This window comes from Marmota marmota, unplaced genomic scaffold (assembly GCF_001458135.2).
Source record: "Marmota marmota marmota unplaced genomic scaffold, marMar, whole genome shotgun sequence".
NCBI classification, from domain to species: Eukaryota; Metazoa; Chordata; class Mammalia; order Rodentia; family Sciuridae; genus Marmota; species Marmota marmota.
The window spans coordinates 2,855,438-2,871,439 of NW_025999900.1; the positions used below are offsets into that span (position 1 = coordinate 2,855,438).

Here is a 16,002-nt window from a genome sequence, read left to right on the forward strand (position 1 = left end):
AACTCATTCCCTGTCAAATGCTTTGACTTTACAGAAATCGACTAGTTGATCCTGTAATTTATGTGAAAATACCCAGGAGAACCAAAACAATCTTATGAGGGAAACTTTTCAATTTCAAAACTTAGTGTAAAGCTTCCAGTAACTGACAGAGTGTGATACTGTCAGGACAGACAGGCAGATCACAGAATAGAACTGAGGATCCCAAAATAATCCCTCAAATTTACAGTCAAACAATTTTCAGTGAGGATGCCAAGATAACTCAATGCAGAAAGAATAGTCTTTTCAACCAGTAGTGCTGATAACAATTGGATTTCCACACACAAAAGAATAAACCTAGATCCCTACCCCACACCATATAGTCAACTCAAAATGGATAATTAAACCTAAAGATGTGAGTTCAATGCAAAAAAGGAAAAAGGACAGTTTTTGAATAGACAAATCACAAAGAATGTATACAAATGGCTAAAAGACACATGAAACAGTTATATATTTCACTAATCACTACAGAAATACAAAAGAAGAAGATACAACTTATTTGACAGCTCTAATTAAAAAGGGGGGGTGATAAAGAGTCTTGGCAAACAAAGAAACAATATGTAAGGGATCCAATTTGTTCATAAGAATGTAAAATAGTAATAGGCATTTTGGAAAACAGTGTGACAGTTCCTCAAAATTTCTAGTTGCTATATGATGAAGCAACATCACTCCTAGGTGTACAATCAAAAGAACTGAAATCAGATATATTCATACAAAAACTTTTGTTCATAGTAGCAATATTGAAACAGTCAAAAGATGAAACAACCCAAATGTCCATCAACTGATAAAGAGACAGATACTATGTGATACAATGGAATACTATTCAGTCATAAAAGGAAAAGAAGTAGTGTGTATCATGGATGAACCTTCCAAACATCATGCTTAGGAAAAGGAGCCAACACAAAAGCCATATCATGTATGATTCTATTTATATGAAATACCCAGAATAGGCAAATCTGTAGACAAAGAAGTACAATGGGAAGTGACTACTAATGGGTACAGGTTTGTTTGGGGGATATCTACAATTATATGGTGGTAATAGCTGCACAACTCTGTAAATATACTAAAAACCAATGAACTGTAAACTGTAAAATGGTGACTTTATGTCATGTAAACTATAACTCAATAACCTGTTTCTTTTTAAAATGACAGTGGGCAAGTCCCTCTGGCTAAAGAACAAACTTAGAAACTGATCTGAGTTTTTAAATACATTCATTACCATTGCTTTAAAAGAAAAGTAATATCTTTTATAGCAAAACATTTCAAGAACACATAGGCAGCACACAAATGAAAGCAGACTAACATCTGTATCAAAAACTATCAAGACATGCATAAGCACAATTCAAGTGGTTAAAATATGAGGCTGAGATTGACAGCAAAAGCATAACTAAGTGGGTGGTAATAAAATGAATGTGCTTCAGTATGATGCTTTTCTTCAAATGAAAAAACTGTGAAAATGAGCCTTCAAATATGGCAGGAAGCACAAACTGAAGGGCAGTCTTCCCCAAAATGGGAAGTAAAATGGGACATCATTTTTGGTTCTACAGTGCCATCCATTTGTTTAAAATAAAATGAATATTTCAGGTAAATATGTATTGGCAGCCAATGGCCAAGGAGCCAGGGATACAATAATGGTTTAGATAGATACAATCTGCTTTTGCAGAGCCTAATCTAATGAGGGACACAGGTGAATAAATAGCACAAATAGTTCGGTAAGCTGTATGATTGCATAAGAGACCTAACTACTCTATTTGGAAGAAGTGCAGTGACAGGGAAGGCTTCTAGAGGAAATGATATCCAGGCTGACCCAAGAGTGGAGTAGGGCAAGAGTGTTTGTATTTATCAATTCTTCATCACTATAATAAAATACTCAACACAGGATACTAAGAGGAAAAGGTTTATTTAGCTCACAGTTTTAGAGGCTAAAAGGCCAAACAGCATATAGCACAAGACTCTATGACCAGGGCCACCCCTTGATGGCATCACCTCATGGTATGGGTATCAATTATGTGGGAGCAAGTATATGATTAAATCTCTAACCAGAGAAGAGGGAGAGACTGGTGTCCCATAATCCCTTCCAAAAGCACACCTCAAATGACTTACAGACATTCTACTACGCTATACCCAGGGAACCAAGCCTTGAGGGGCACACAAAACTATAGCAATGTTCATGAAAGATTCAATAGTACACACCCTCACCAGCAACCTATCTGAATAGAAGATGCTGTTAATAACACCTGTCATCGAAAGATGTCAGAAATGACCCCTTAGTAGTGTTCTTTCCACATGCCAGGGATGGTTCTTGTTGCTGGGCACACACAAAGTGTTGAACGAACTTGGAGCTCACTATAAGAGGCAATGAGCAAGTTAAAACATTTCATGTACAAAAGAGAGGCCTAGAATCCCACAGCCTCCCCACCCAACCCTTACTCAAAAAAAAAAAAAAAACCAGAAGACCCAGATGGACTCAGTATATCTTTATCTATGAACTTGCTCAAATTGACAAAAGGTATCTGACCCACCCCGTTTCATTCCTTATTAATAGAAATGATTAACTTTTCAAGTCCTATTTTTTCATTTGGTTTCTGTTTTTAAGTGTTGCAAGAGGGCTTAATGACTAATTTGTAGCCAACATAAGAGAAGGTTTGAGGGGGTGTAATCTTAGTAAAACTTGAATCAACTATGCTTATGAAGTTAATCTTAAGAGTTTAATAAACATATCATTAAATAAAAATTATTTAACTAAAGTTTTCATTAAGTTCTTGTAATGGTTAGGACTTTAACCTCATCACTGAATTAGTCTATTATGGATTCAGAGCTGAATGGACAACTGAGAGAGGATGGAAACAGGAGGAGGTGGAACCTAGTTCAAGGGAGCTAGTTCTGGGGGTATGTCCTAATGGTCCCTGGTTGCTGGCTTGTGCTCTCACTCAAGCTCTTAAGCATTCTCATGCTCTCTCACCTTCCCAGCAGACATGAAGGGAGCAGCTCTGCTCTGCTACATGCTCCCCATCATAATGTTGTGCCACAAAATAGGTCCACAGTGACAAAAAAGCTAAGACAGTTCTCAAAGTATCACCAGGTCTCAAATTAGTCATTTACAAGGCACAAATATTAATTGTATCCTGTTCTATGAGAAAGGAAGATGAACTACAATATTAAACTACTTTTCTTGTGCTCTATAGAACATAATTTTGATGATTTTATGATGTATAAGACAAAAGAGAAAGTATAATAAGCATAGATACAAAAGTGGATTTCTGTAATAAAACACAAATGTAACAGAAAAACCAATAAGAAATATTAACTTGACATTTATAAATGCCTAGGTGAACTGTGCCATCCACAATAATATAACAGGCAATTTGTTGTCAAAAGAAAAACAAGAGTTCCAAGGTGATTAAAGAGCAAAGACAGAGCTGTCAACATGCTGACTTCAAAATTAAAAAGAAAAAAAGCACCTTTCCTGAAGCTAACAAGGATGAATTGCATAGTGTTTTAGACAAAGAATCCTTATTTGAATGTCATAATAAACCTATAGTGAAATGAGGAGGACCGTGCCTTCCAGTTAGACATGGGGAACTGAAACTTTCCTCATAAAACCTCCCTGAAATGACACTGAAAGAAAAACAATGGAATAAACCCAAAGAGCAGAGAAGACCAGAGGACAGCAGATCAGACATGCTTGCAGATTTTTCACAGATTGGAAGTCGATGACAAGAGGTAACCATCTTAGGATTTCTGTCACACCATTCTGCTAAGTGTTTTTCCATTTTGTAGGAAGGGAGGAAAGCTAACAATGAGCATGCCAATTTACATCAGAGATTCTTAAAGGCTTAAGAATTGAAGGCATGCAGATATATTTGACAATCAGTATATGAGAAATATATAAAAACAGGAGGACTGGTTTAAAGTCTCTAGAAGGAGACACGAGCCCCCTGGATCTCTGTCCCATGCAGCATTACAAAGACCTCCATTTAAGTCTAGAAAGAATAAATGACCAAGTATCTACTCTTGGAGCTTCACACACTGCTAATGAAGCATTTACTGAAAATAACAAGATTAAATAAAACCCTGCATACTTAAGAGTAAGATCTTTTCCATCCTTCCCTAATTAGGCTCTCAATTTTGGATAAGGCAAGAAATCAAAAGATCTCTTTTTGGGGAAACTAATAGCCTGAAGAGGAAAGACGTTCAGATAAACCAACATCTGAAGGGTTCTCAGTAAAAAAGGTAAGATCCTTGCCAAATTATCCCATTGAAAGTCACCAGCTGCTAAGTGTCACACAAATATATACACCTGTGGGCACATGCATGCATGCGTGTACACACAAACACACATACAGGTTCCAATTAACTTTTTGATGAAATAATATGTAACAATGACTACAAGATCAAGAATCACCAGAATTATAACATAAAAGACCAGAAAACAAAACAAATTTAGGGAACTCAAGAGGAAACAGACACAATGAAAGGAGTAGAAAAAAACTGCAAAAAGGAACCTCTAACAGTCTCAGAGACAAAACAAATACATTGGATCCCTGAAACAAAAACAGTGCTATTACAGATAAACATTCAGAAAATTGAAAAGAGCTTTTAGAAATTGAAAATATAATGTGGATAAAAATTTCAGAAGGACTAGAACATTAAAATTAGCAAATCTACCCCCTCAGAAGTAAAACCAAAGAAATAGCATACAAAAGGAAAAAAGGATAAAAAAATCAAAGGGTTGATCCAGAAATTCTGATACATTAGTAAAAAGTTATCCAGAGAATCACAGGGACAGAAAACAGAAAAGAAAATTATCTGAGGAAGACATCAATTCAACACAATTTTCCAAGGGGGGAAAAAAAAAGACGTATAGATATAGCTCATTGAATGCTATACACAATGAATGAAGACCCACACTAAGGAATGTCATTTTGAAGTCTGTGGACTTGGGAACAAAGAGAAGATCTCAAAAGGTTACAGAGAAAACTGATCATTGTAAAGGATAAGGCATTCTGCTGGCCCACACCTTCTTGATTCAAAAATGGAAGCTAAAAGTCAATGGAACAATTCTGTAGTAGATGAATAGAATGATATAAATTGATACCTACCCAAAATGTTAATCAAGTATGTGGGCAGAATAAAGTTGTTTTCATACAAGCACTCCGTGAAAATTAACATCTCATTCATGCTTTCTTAGGAATTATCTAGAAAGAGAAAAAGTTAAGAAAGAAAAGGCATGGCCCAGAAGAGTGGCAAAGGAAGTCTCAGGATGACCACAACAGATACAGCCTAGGGGGATGCCACCAGTACAATTAGAGCAGGATGAACAGAGCTTCCAGGAGGAGGCCTCCACGGGAGAAGAAGGATGGGGGGAGAGCTGATAAATTAGCTGATGTATATGCCACACTGAGAAGAGCTATCTGGCCATCTCAGCGAACTAGGGGATAAATTAGTGACCAACACATAGGAAAGCAAGCAAATATATGGCTGATAGGTGGTAACGTGGGCAGTGGGAACTTGAGGTTGTGGGATGTTCCATGGACTGGACTCACATGCTGAGCCCACATCCTTTCTTTTGAAAGGCAATTTGCCTGAGGCTGCTCTAACCCTCTCTGACTTGAGAATACTAGTCTAAGAACTTCCCCCTGATAAGCAGGGTACAGTCTGCCCTTGAAGGGAGACTTTTATGCCCTTTACACAGACCAGAATCCAAATGCAGGTTAACAGGATAACTAGAAGCAAAGCTCCCCAACCATAAAATCTCTAAGACTAAGTTTCAATTAGAATTGGATATTTAATATGTTATTATAATAGTAAAATCTCCCTACACGGGGTAAACCATGCACAGTGGATACTTGAAAGTCTGATGTGATCCTGCTGTCAGTCAGAAGTCAAGAGATGTCCTGGGTGAGATTCTTTGGAAACTTCTCTGAAACCCCCAATAAAACAGGAGGGCAAAGAAAGGAGTGCTGTCCCTGTTCTCTCTGAGGGGACACACTTTCTCTCTTTCTCCCTTGAGAATATTCTTTTTTCTTTTCCTATCCTTTCTAATAAATTCATGCCTGCTACCCTGAGTTATTTATCTGAAATCCTTCTGGTGTGATCACAAAGAACCAGTGACTAAGGACCTTTGCAGCTCTATGGTCTTTTCAGCTCTGAATATGGTCTTGCTCTGCAATAAGGCAACTATTAGTTCCAGGGTTTTGATTTGTTTTGTGGGAAGAGGAGGAGAGGGGAGGGGAGGGGAGAGGAAAGGAGAGGAGAGGAGGGGAGGGGAAGAAAGATGTGCTTTGAGTATGAACAACATGTATACAATCATGCTAAAGTAAACACAATACTTTGATTTAGTTGAAATTTGTGATGTAACTGTAAAAAAGGACTTAAGACTCTTCATTTTTGCCTACAAATGTCCAATGGATGGATAAAAGCAGGGGCTGGGGTTGTGGCTCAGCGGTAGAGCACTTGCCTAGTACGCATAAGGCACTGGGTTTGATCCTCAGCACCACATAAAATAAAGGTTATTGTGTCCACCTACAAACAAATATATTAAAAAAAAAAAAGCAGGACTAAAGACTTGACATCTTAGGCAGGGGTTGTGGCTCAGTGGCGGAGCACCTGCCTTGCAAATGTGAGGCTCTGGGTTTGATCCTCAGTACTACATAAAATAAATAAATAAAGCTACTGTATTCCTAAAATATTTTAAAAACATAGACTTGACAATTTTGCCTCCATTTTTGCATCTGTCTCCTTCAGTCTGCATTTCCTTGGATTCTAGGAATAATATCTGATTCTATAAAGATCTTATTAAGTGGAAGCTACCCTCCAGGCAGCCGAGGAGATGAGGCCCCCACCTGGCCAATCCTGAGATGATGGACAGATCAAACCTGATCAAGATCACCTGCTTTGGCAGCTGTGAAAGCCTCCAGGTTGTAAACCATCTTAACCCTTGCCCTCATACCCCCTTTCCTAAAGCCTCAGGGTCATTGTCAGTCCCTTAAAGACAAGGGTCCCTTGTCTTCCCAGCATAGTTACACTGATTAATACTACCTTTTCTGTTTGGTTTTTGGAACAAGTGGCCAGACCTGATTTATTGGATCCCCAGAGTCAGGTCTCCACCTAGGACTGTGGAAGCACAACTACACTGGATGTGGAGGCGGGAAATACAGAGAAAAATATATAATAATTTCTAATATTATGTATTTCTTATATTGCTGTTTCTTGATTTTTCATTTTAGATTTTATAAAATTTTATAAAATCTAAAATGAAAAATCAAGAAACAGCAATATAAGAAATACATAATATTAGAAATTATTATATATTTTTCTCTGTATTTCCCGCCTCCACATCCAGTGTAGTTGTGCTTCCACAGTCCTAGGTGGAGACCTGACTCTGGGGATCCAATAAATCAGGTCTGGCCACTTGTTCCAAAAACCAAACAGAAAAGGTAGTATTAATCAGTGTAACTATGCTGGGAAGACAAGGGACCCTTGTCTTTAAGGGACTGACAATGACCCTGAGGCTTTAGGAAAGGGGGTATGAGGGCAAGGGTTAAGATGGTTTACAACCTGGAGGCTTTCACAGCTGCCAAAGCAGGTGATCTTGATCAGGTTTGATCTGTCCATCATCTCAGGATTGGCCAGGTGGGGGCCTCATCTCCTCGGCTGCCTGGAGGGTAGCTTCCACTTAATAAGATCTTTATAGAATCAGATATTATTCCTAGAATCCAAGGAAATGCAGACTGAAGGAGACAGATGCAAAAATGGAGGCAAAATTGTCAAGTCTATGTTTTTAAAATATTTTAGGAATACAGTAGCTTTATTTATTTATTTTATGTAGTACTGAGGATCAAACCCAGAGCCTCACATTTGCAAGGCAGGTGCTCCGCCACTGAGCCACAACCCCTGCCTAAGATGTCAAGTCTTTAGTCCTGCTTTTTTTTTTTTAATATATTTGTTTGTAGGTGGACACAATAACCTTTATTTTATGTGGTGCTGAGGATCAAACCCAGTGCCTTATGCGTACTAGGCAAGTGCTCTACCGCTGAGCCACAACCCCAGCCCCTGCTTTTATCCATCCATTGGACATTTGTAGGCAAAAATGAAGAGTCTTAAGTCCTTTTTTACAGTTACATCACAAATTTCAACTAAATCAAAGTATTGTGTTTACTTTAGCATGATTGTATACATGTTGTTCATACTCAAAGCACATCTTTCTTCCCCTCCCCTCCTCTCCTCTCCTTTCCTCTCCCCTCCCCTCCCCTCTCCTCCTCTTCCCACAAAACAAATCAAAACCCTGGAACTAATAGTTGCCTTATTGCAGAGCAAGACCATATTCAGAGCTGAAAAGACCATAGAGCTGCAAAGGTCCTTAGTCACTGGTTCTTTGTGATCACACCAGAAGGATTTCAGATAAATAACTCAGGGTAGCAGGCATGAATTTATTAGAAAGGATAGGAAAAGAAAAAAGAATATTCTCAAGGGAGAAAGAGAGAAAGTGTGTCCCCTCAGAGAGAACAGGGACAGCACTCCTTTCTTTGCCCTCCTGTTTTATTGGGGGTTTCAGAGAAGTTTCCAAAGAATCTCACCCAGGACATCTCTTGACTTCTGACTGACAGCAGGATCACATCAGACTTTCAAGTATCCACTGTGCATGGTTTACCCCGTGTAGGGAGATTTTACTATTATAATAACATATTAAATATCCAATTCTAATTGAAACTTAGTCTTAGAGATTTTATGGTTGGGGAGCTTTGCTTCTAGTTATCCTGTTAACCTGCATTTGGATTCTGGTCTGTGTAAAGGGCATAAAAGTCTCCCTTCAAGGGCAGACTGTACCCTGCTTATCAGGGGGAAGTTCTTAGACTAGTATTCTCAAGTCAGAGAGGGTTAGAGCAGCCTCAGGCAAATTGCCTTTCAAAAGAAAGGATGTGGGCTCAGCATGTGAGTCCAGTCCATGGAACATCCCACAACCTCAAGTTCCCACTGCCCACGTTACCACCTATCAGCCATATATTTGCTTGCTTTCCTATGTGTTGGTCACTAATTTATCCCCTAGTTCGCTGAGATGGCCAGATAGCTCTTCTCAGTGTGGCATATACATCAGCTAATTTATCAGCTCTCCCCCCATCCTTCTTCTCCCGTGGAGGCCTCCTCCTGGAAGCTCTGTTCATCCTGCTCTAATTGTACTGGTGGCATCCCCCTAGGCTGTATCTGTTGTGGTCATCCTGAGACTTCCTTTGCCACTCTTCTGGGCCATGCCTTTTCTTTCTTAACTTTTTCTCTTTCTAGATAATTCCTAAGAAAGCATGAATGAGATGTTAATTTTCACGGAGTGCTTGTATGAAAACAACTTTATTCTGCCCACATACTTGATTAACATTTTGGGTAGGTATCAATTTATATCATTCTATTCATCTACTACAGAATTGTTCCATTGACTTTTAGCTTCCATTTTTGAATCAAGAAGGTGTGGGCCAGCAGAATGCCTTATCCTTTACAATGATCAGTTTTCTCTGTAACCTTTTGAGATCTTCTCTTTGTTCCCAAGTCCACAGACTTCAAAATGACATTCCTTAGTGTGGGTCTTCATTCATTGTGTATAGCATTCAATGAGCTATATCTATACGTCTTTTTTTTTCCCCCCTTGGAAAATTGTGTTGAATTGATGTCTTCCTCAGATAATTTTCTTTTCTGTTTTCTGTCCCTGTGATTCTCTGGATAACTTTTTACTAATGTATCAGAATTTCTGGATCAACCCTTTGATTTTTTTATCCTTTTTTCCTTTTGTATGCTATTTCTTTGGTTTTACTTCTGAGGGGGTAGATTTGCTAATTTTAATGTTCTAGTCCTTCTGAAATTTTTATCCACATTATATTTTCAATTTCTAAAAGCTCTTTTCAATTTTCTGAATGTTTATCTGTAATAGCACTGTTTTTGTTTCAGGGATCCAATGTATTTGTTTTGTCTCTGAGACTGTTAGAGGTTCCTTTTTGCAGTTTTTTTCTACTCCTTTCATTGTGTCTGTTTCCTCTTGAGTTCCCTAAATTTGTTTTGTTTTCTGGTCTTTTATGTTATAATTCTGGTGATTCTTGATCTTGTAGTCATTGTTACATATTATTTCATCAAAAAGTTAATTGGAACCTGTATGTGTGTTTGTGTGTACACGCATGCATGCATGTGCCCACAGGTGTATATATTTGTGTGACACTTAGCAGCTGGTGACTTTCAATGGGATAATTTGGCAAGGATCTTACCTTTTTTACTGAGAACCCTTCAGATGTTGGTTTATCTGAACGTCTTTCCTCTTCAGGCTATTAGTTTCCCCAAAAAGAGATCTTTTGATTTCTTGCCTTATCCAAAATTGAGAGCCTAATTAGGGAAGGATGGAAAAGATCTTACTCTTAAGTATGCAGGGTTTTATTTAATCTTGTTATTTTCAGTAAATGCTTCATTAGCAGTGTGTGAAGCTCCAAGAGTAGATACTTGGTCATTTATTCTTTCTAGACTTAAATGGAGGTCTTTGTAATGCTGCATGGGACAGAGATCCAGGGGGCTCGTGTCTCCTTCTAGAGACTTTAAACCAGTCCTCCTGTTTTTATATATTTCTCATATACTGATTGTCAAATATATCTGCATGCCTTCAATTCTTAAGCNATATATATATATATATATATATATATATATGACTGTATGACCAATATGATTCTACAATATGTATACTCAGAAAAATGAGAAATTATATCCCATCCATGTATGATATGTCAAAGTATATAAGTGCATTTTACTGTCATGTGTAACTAAAACAAATAAAATATTAAAAAGAAAAAACAACCCTGTGTAACCCTATCACATTCTTTTTATTGATGAATATTTCACTGTGTGAATGTCCGGTTTTTTCAATTAACTCCTGCTGAGGAATTATTGTTTCCAATTTTATAATAATTATTAAAAACAATACATTCAGTATATTTATGTTTATTTTTGTACACACAACTGAATACTTCTCAGGGACTTGCTGGGTCAAAATTTAATTTTGACAGAATACTACCAGGTTTCCTCTTCAGAACTTATAGCAATTTGCTGCCTATATAACATCTATTATTTATTAGTACATCTTCTTATGGGTTTTAGAGCATACTCAAAAGAGTCTTCTTCCACCCAAGCTTCTATTATGCTCCATTTTTCTGTTCAAAAACCACAGCTTTAATTAAGTGACTTCACAGTATGTTTTATTTATTTTTTGTAGTGCTGAGAAATGAATTATTTTATTGTCTAATAGGTAAAGTATCCTACCATCAGTCATCTTTCTCAAAAATTTATTTCATGAACTCTAAAAATTTCAAATAAAAAAGCTACTGGAATTTTAATTAGAACTGCACTAAATATATAATTAACTTGGAGATTATATGGACAACTTTATGATGGCAAGTTTTCCCATCTAGAAATATGTTACATTTGTGCATTTATTCAAGCATGCTTTGCAAAAGTTTAGTGTAAGGTTTGTATGGATTTCTTAATTTTGTTTTAAGGCTGGGGATGTAGCTTAGTGGTGAAGCACATGCTTAGAATACACAAGGACACAGGTTCAATCCTTTGCACCAAAAAAGAAAAAAAGGTTTCAAAAACTGAAGATTTTTAAATTAATATTGGCAAGAAAAATAAGATATTCTGTCAATGTGGATAGATAATATGACAAGTATGAAAATAACTAATATTTAATGAGTAACTACAATGCCCATACAGGATACCAAAAAGCATTTTTACAAGTCATCTCATTTTATTTTATTTGTGATTTATAACAGAGGTGACTCTTACCGTCATTTTATAAAAGGATACAGTTGGTCTCAAGAATAGTCATCAACAATCTGCCCAAGATTTTTACTCTATTTAAGACTAAAGTTAGGGATCCCATTTTTGTAGCCACACTGCCAAGTGAACTAAGAAGACTTAATAGTTGTCAACTTTGAAGTGCCTCCTATATTTTTTTTTTCCCTGCCACCCCCACGTCACAAATGAGGAAACTCAGGTTTGGTAATCAAGTGTACATACTTGAAAGTCTTGCTGCAAGTAGATATTTTAAAAGGGGGGGGGGGTGGATTTAAACGTAGCCTCTTTTTAAAAAAAAAAAAATTAATTCTATATGGACATAATACTTTTATTTATTTTTATGTGGGGCTGAGGATTGAACCCCGTGCCTCACACATACTAGGCAAGCACTCTACCACTGAGCCAAATCCCCAGCTCCTAAATGCAGTTTCTTCTGTCCCCACAGTTCACAGTCTCACCTCCTAAAGTATACTTATAGTACATAGGGAATTCAAGATCAAACCCAGAGCTTCCTAATTTTCTACTACATCATGACAAAATAGCTAAATTCTTATTTTAACTTTTGTATTCAATGACAGGTGGGGTAAGAGACAGGAAAAAAACAAACAATATATCAAGATGCTACATAAAATAAGTTTAAATCTCATGGCTGGATTATATTATATTAGTAAAGAAGTTTTAAATTTAAATCACCAAACTCCTTTAGAGATTGTTGAGAATCTACAGAATATAAGAAATCTGCCCAAGAAAAGAAGAAGGTAAATGTCATCTGGATTTGCACCCCCAAAAAATAATATAAAATAAAATAAATAAATACTATGAGTGTTTCTATGTCAGGAGTGAACCAGGTACAAAACACACTAGGACCAAGTGGCATGGAAACAAGCAAGGAAAAAGTGAGGGCATAAAAAGAGACCTGAACTGGGAACGCAGAAGTGGGCAGGAGTAGCCAATATACAGGCAATTAAGATAATATAGAGGAAGGAAGGGATGTGGGCAAGATGGGGGTAAAAGAATGAAATGTCAGCAATAACCTCTCAAGCTCCAAGATCCCAGCAGGACCCAAGTCAGGACCAAACCATATAGGAAGGGAGCTCAGAACCATATAGGGAATTGAGGCTTCACTTTTAGAAGGTGTTTGGATTCCAGGATTAGTTGTCAGCAGACTAAAGGGTAAAGAAAGGAAGTGGAAGGAAAATAAAGGAGGCAAAGGTTGGAAAAAATGAAGAAGGTACTGAAACTGTAAAGTATATAAATGGTATTTGTACTTCATTTCTTCTCTCTGGCAAAACTCTGGGATAGACAGACAATTCCATGGTTTGCAAGTACTTAGTGCATGATCAAATAGGAGTAGCTCTGGGAGTTCACATCATAGCACATGAATGGCATTCCTTTTTATGATAAAGTCATAAATGAGGGGGAACACTATAAACAACAATTCCTGGCTTTTACCATAGCATCTAACAAAATGCTCTCCTTATGATCAAAACTAAGTACCACAGGAAAGATGATAACATACTGAAGTAAATTTCTAACTACTTTAAGAATTCAAAGATTACTGATTAGTGAATCTATGTTAAAGTAAGGGCATTTCTAAAGACAAGTCCAAAGCTTCTATAAGCCTTGGGTAGTTTAACAATTTTAATCTATGACTTAGATGAGGCCAATGGTTAGCATATTTAAAGAAGATGTTGTAAAGATACAAAGAAGACTAAATAAAGTGGATGACAAAATAAAGATACAGAAAGACCTCCAAAGACTAGAAAGAAATGATATACCATGGAAATATGTCATGTCCTATACTTAGATTTTAAAAAAAAAAAAAAAAGTTGAATAACAAGAAAATAGTTTTACAGCAAAGGTCAATTATAAGTCAGTTAGGACCACAAGTTTAACATAAGTTGGCAAAGTCATGCAAAGCAAGAAATGCTAATGAGACTTTCCATTTAAGAAACTGAGTCAGCCAGGCATGATGGACGCCTGTAATCCCAGTTGCTCGGGAGGCTAAGGCAGGAGGATCATAAACTCAAAGCCAGCCTCGGCAATTTAGCAAGGCCCTGTCTCTAAATAAAATATTTTTAAAAGGGATGGGGATGTGGCTCAGTGGTTAAGTGCCACTGGGTTCAATCCCTGGTTTAAAAAAAGAAAAAGAAAGAAAGAAAGGGAGGGAGGGAGGAAACTGAGTCCAGACAAGCAGACAAGGGAATGGGAAACCTAGATCTAAGCTGTCCTGGCATGACCAGGTTCCATTCATTGTGTTCAAAGGTACATGTCATACATGAGACAAATGGACATCCAGATGTTATAGACTTCAAAATCTGACAAATGAAAAAAGGTTGAAAGAACTAAGCACTTAGTCACATACTGGCAATCAATGATAGAGAACACATATTGACAATCAATGGGCCAGATCCAAAGCCTTCCATGTTAAGTTGTGAGCCATGACTCATTAATGCTGTGCCAAAATACTCAAATGTCCAATGATCTGCCTAGAATGAGTATACAGATGCTAATGAGTTATCCTGACCACTCTTCCCCTGCAAGACACCAAAGCTCCTTTTTAGTTCTGAGCTAAGATCTGAACTTAGGGTTTAACTCTACGGAGCCACATACCCAGGGCATACAGAGGCCTTCGTGGCTCTCGGCTCTCTGGCATTCTGTTAGAATGAACCCTATGACTGACTCTGCTATGTTCTGAGTGTCAAAAGCAGTCAAAATATCAGCTATGGCTCACCTGTCTATCCTTGATTCTAAATTTATTAATTTAATTAGAAAAGGAAATGAAGTCATCATGAGGTATCAGCCTTTATCTTGCCTCATATGGCAATGGAGATCAATATTCTGCCAAACTGGGCTGGAATTGTAGCTCAGTGGTAGAGCACTTGCCTCATGGGCGTGAGGCACTGGGTTCAATCCTCAGCACCATATAAAATTTTTTAAAAATTATTTTAAAAAAATTTTATATATATATATATTTATTCTGCAAAATTGATGTTTTTAATCTGAAGTTAGTTTATTGGCTCCCTAGGAGATATTTACTCTTTCCAGTGTCCATTTCTATTGATGAATATCAACAAGAGGAGCAAGAAGGTTCTAAAAATTCATTGCCACAAAAATACTCCATGTCCCAGATAAGAAGGAAGATAAAGTCTATGATTATAAAACAAAAAATGAGAAGTCAGGGAAAAACTACATTCGCTGAGAATTTCCAAAAGAATAGGTTAGAGTTAACCCTGGTGGGAAATTTTAAAGTGTCAAGCTAAGCAATTTCCTGGCAGTGAAAACTCTCCAATAACTCTCATTTTGATTATTTATTAAAGGTTACTTATGCTCTGCAGTCTGAGTTTTCCTACTCAGTTTTAACAGAGCTATGCAACAATTATTCAAGAATCCTTACAGAAATCAAAGTTTTTAAAGCTACCTAAGATTCACACACACCAAGATTATATATTTGAAATTCCTTTATAATTAAACTTTAAAAAGAAAACTACAGGCATCAGCATTTCAGGCTGTTTAAAATGTAATTTATTTCTACCACAAATAAGTGAGGTGCCTATTACTTTAAATAGACAGTAACAGAAATTTATGTGTACATGTGTGTGTATGTGTGTTTATGAGGTAATATAATGCTAGTGTGAGTTATTTTTTAACAAACATCCAAGAAAAAATGAGACAAAGTATTAACAATTGAATAACAAATACACACAGTTATAAGAATTTGCTTACCTGTAATACAAATTTCTGATCTATGTATTTTTTGGCAATGCTGGGTTGAAATTCTTGGCTTTCCAAAAATCGTATGAAAAATTCATATACAAGCTGCAACAAACATATTAATTTCAAGTTATAATTCACTAAGAATAATATAATTCAATAGGAATAATATTAAAAACTGTAATGCTAGCCTGTTATGCCAGAACTGATAACTGATAGCACCTTAAACATTACGGGGTTGGGGGTAGGGGTGGATATTAATGAGCCAAGCTAGGTTTTTTGTTTGGTTTGGTTTGTGGCTCACAGCTCCTTCTGTTTTTGTTTTAAACTTTTCAAAGTTAAAAATTAGGAAACAAAGCCAAAAAAAGGAAATAAAAATTCTCCATTAATTTTACCATTCAGAGACTGTTATTTTAATTTTAAACCTCCTTC

General features: G+C 36.8%; 1 protein-coding gene across 3 annotated transcripts in view; it reads right to left on the reverse strand.

The window, feature by feature from the left end:
* Ppp2r5e (protein phosphatase 2 regulatory subunit B'epsilon) overlaps positions 1-16,002 on the reverse strand; it is a 149,684-nt gene that overhangs the window by 25,784 nt on the left and 107,898 nt on the right. For all 3 annotated transcript variants that reach the window (XM_048798466.1, XM_015489992.2, XM_048798465.1), the window contains one exon: positions 15,583-15,675. In XM_048798466.1, the coding sequence (XP_048654423.1) occupies positions 15,583-15,675 (93 nt within the window). The remainder of the gene's footprint in view (positions 1-15,582; positions 15,676-16,002) is intronic.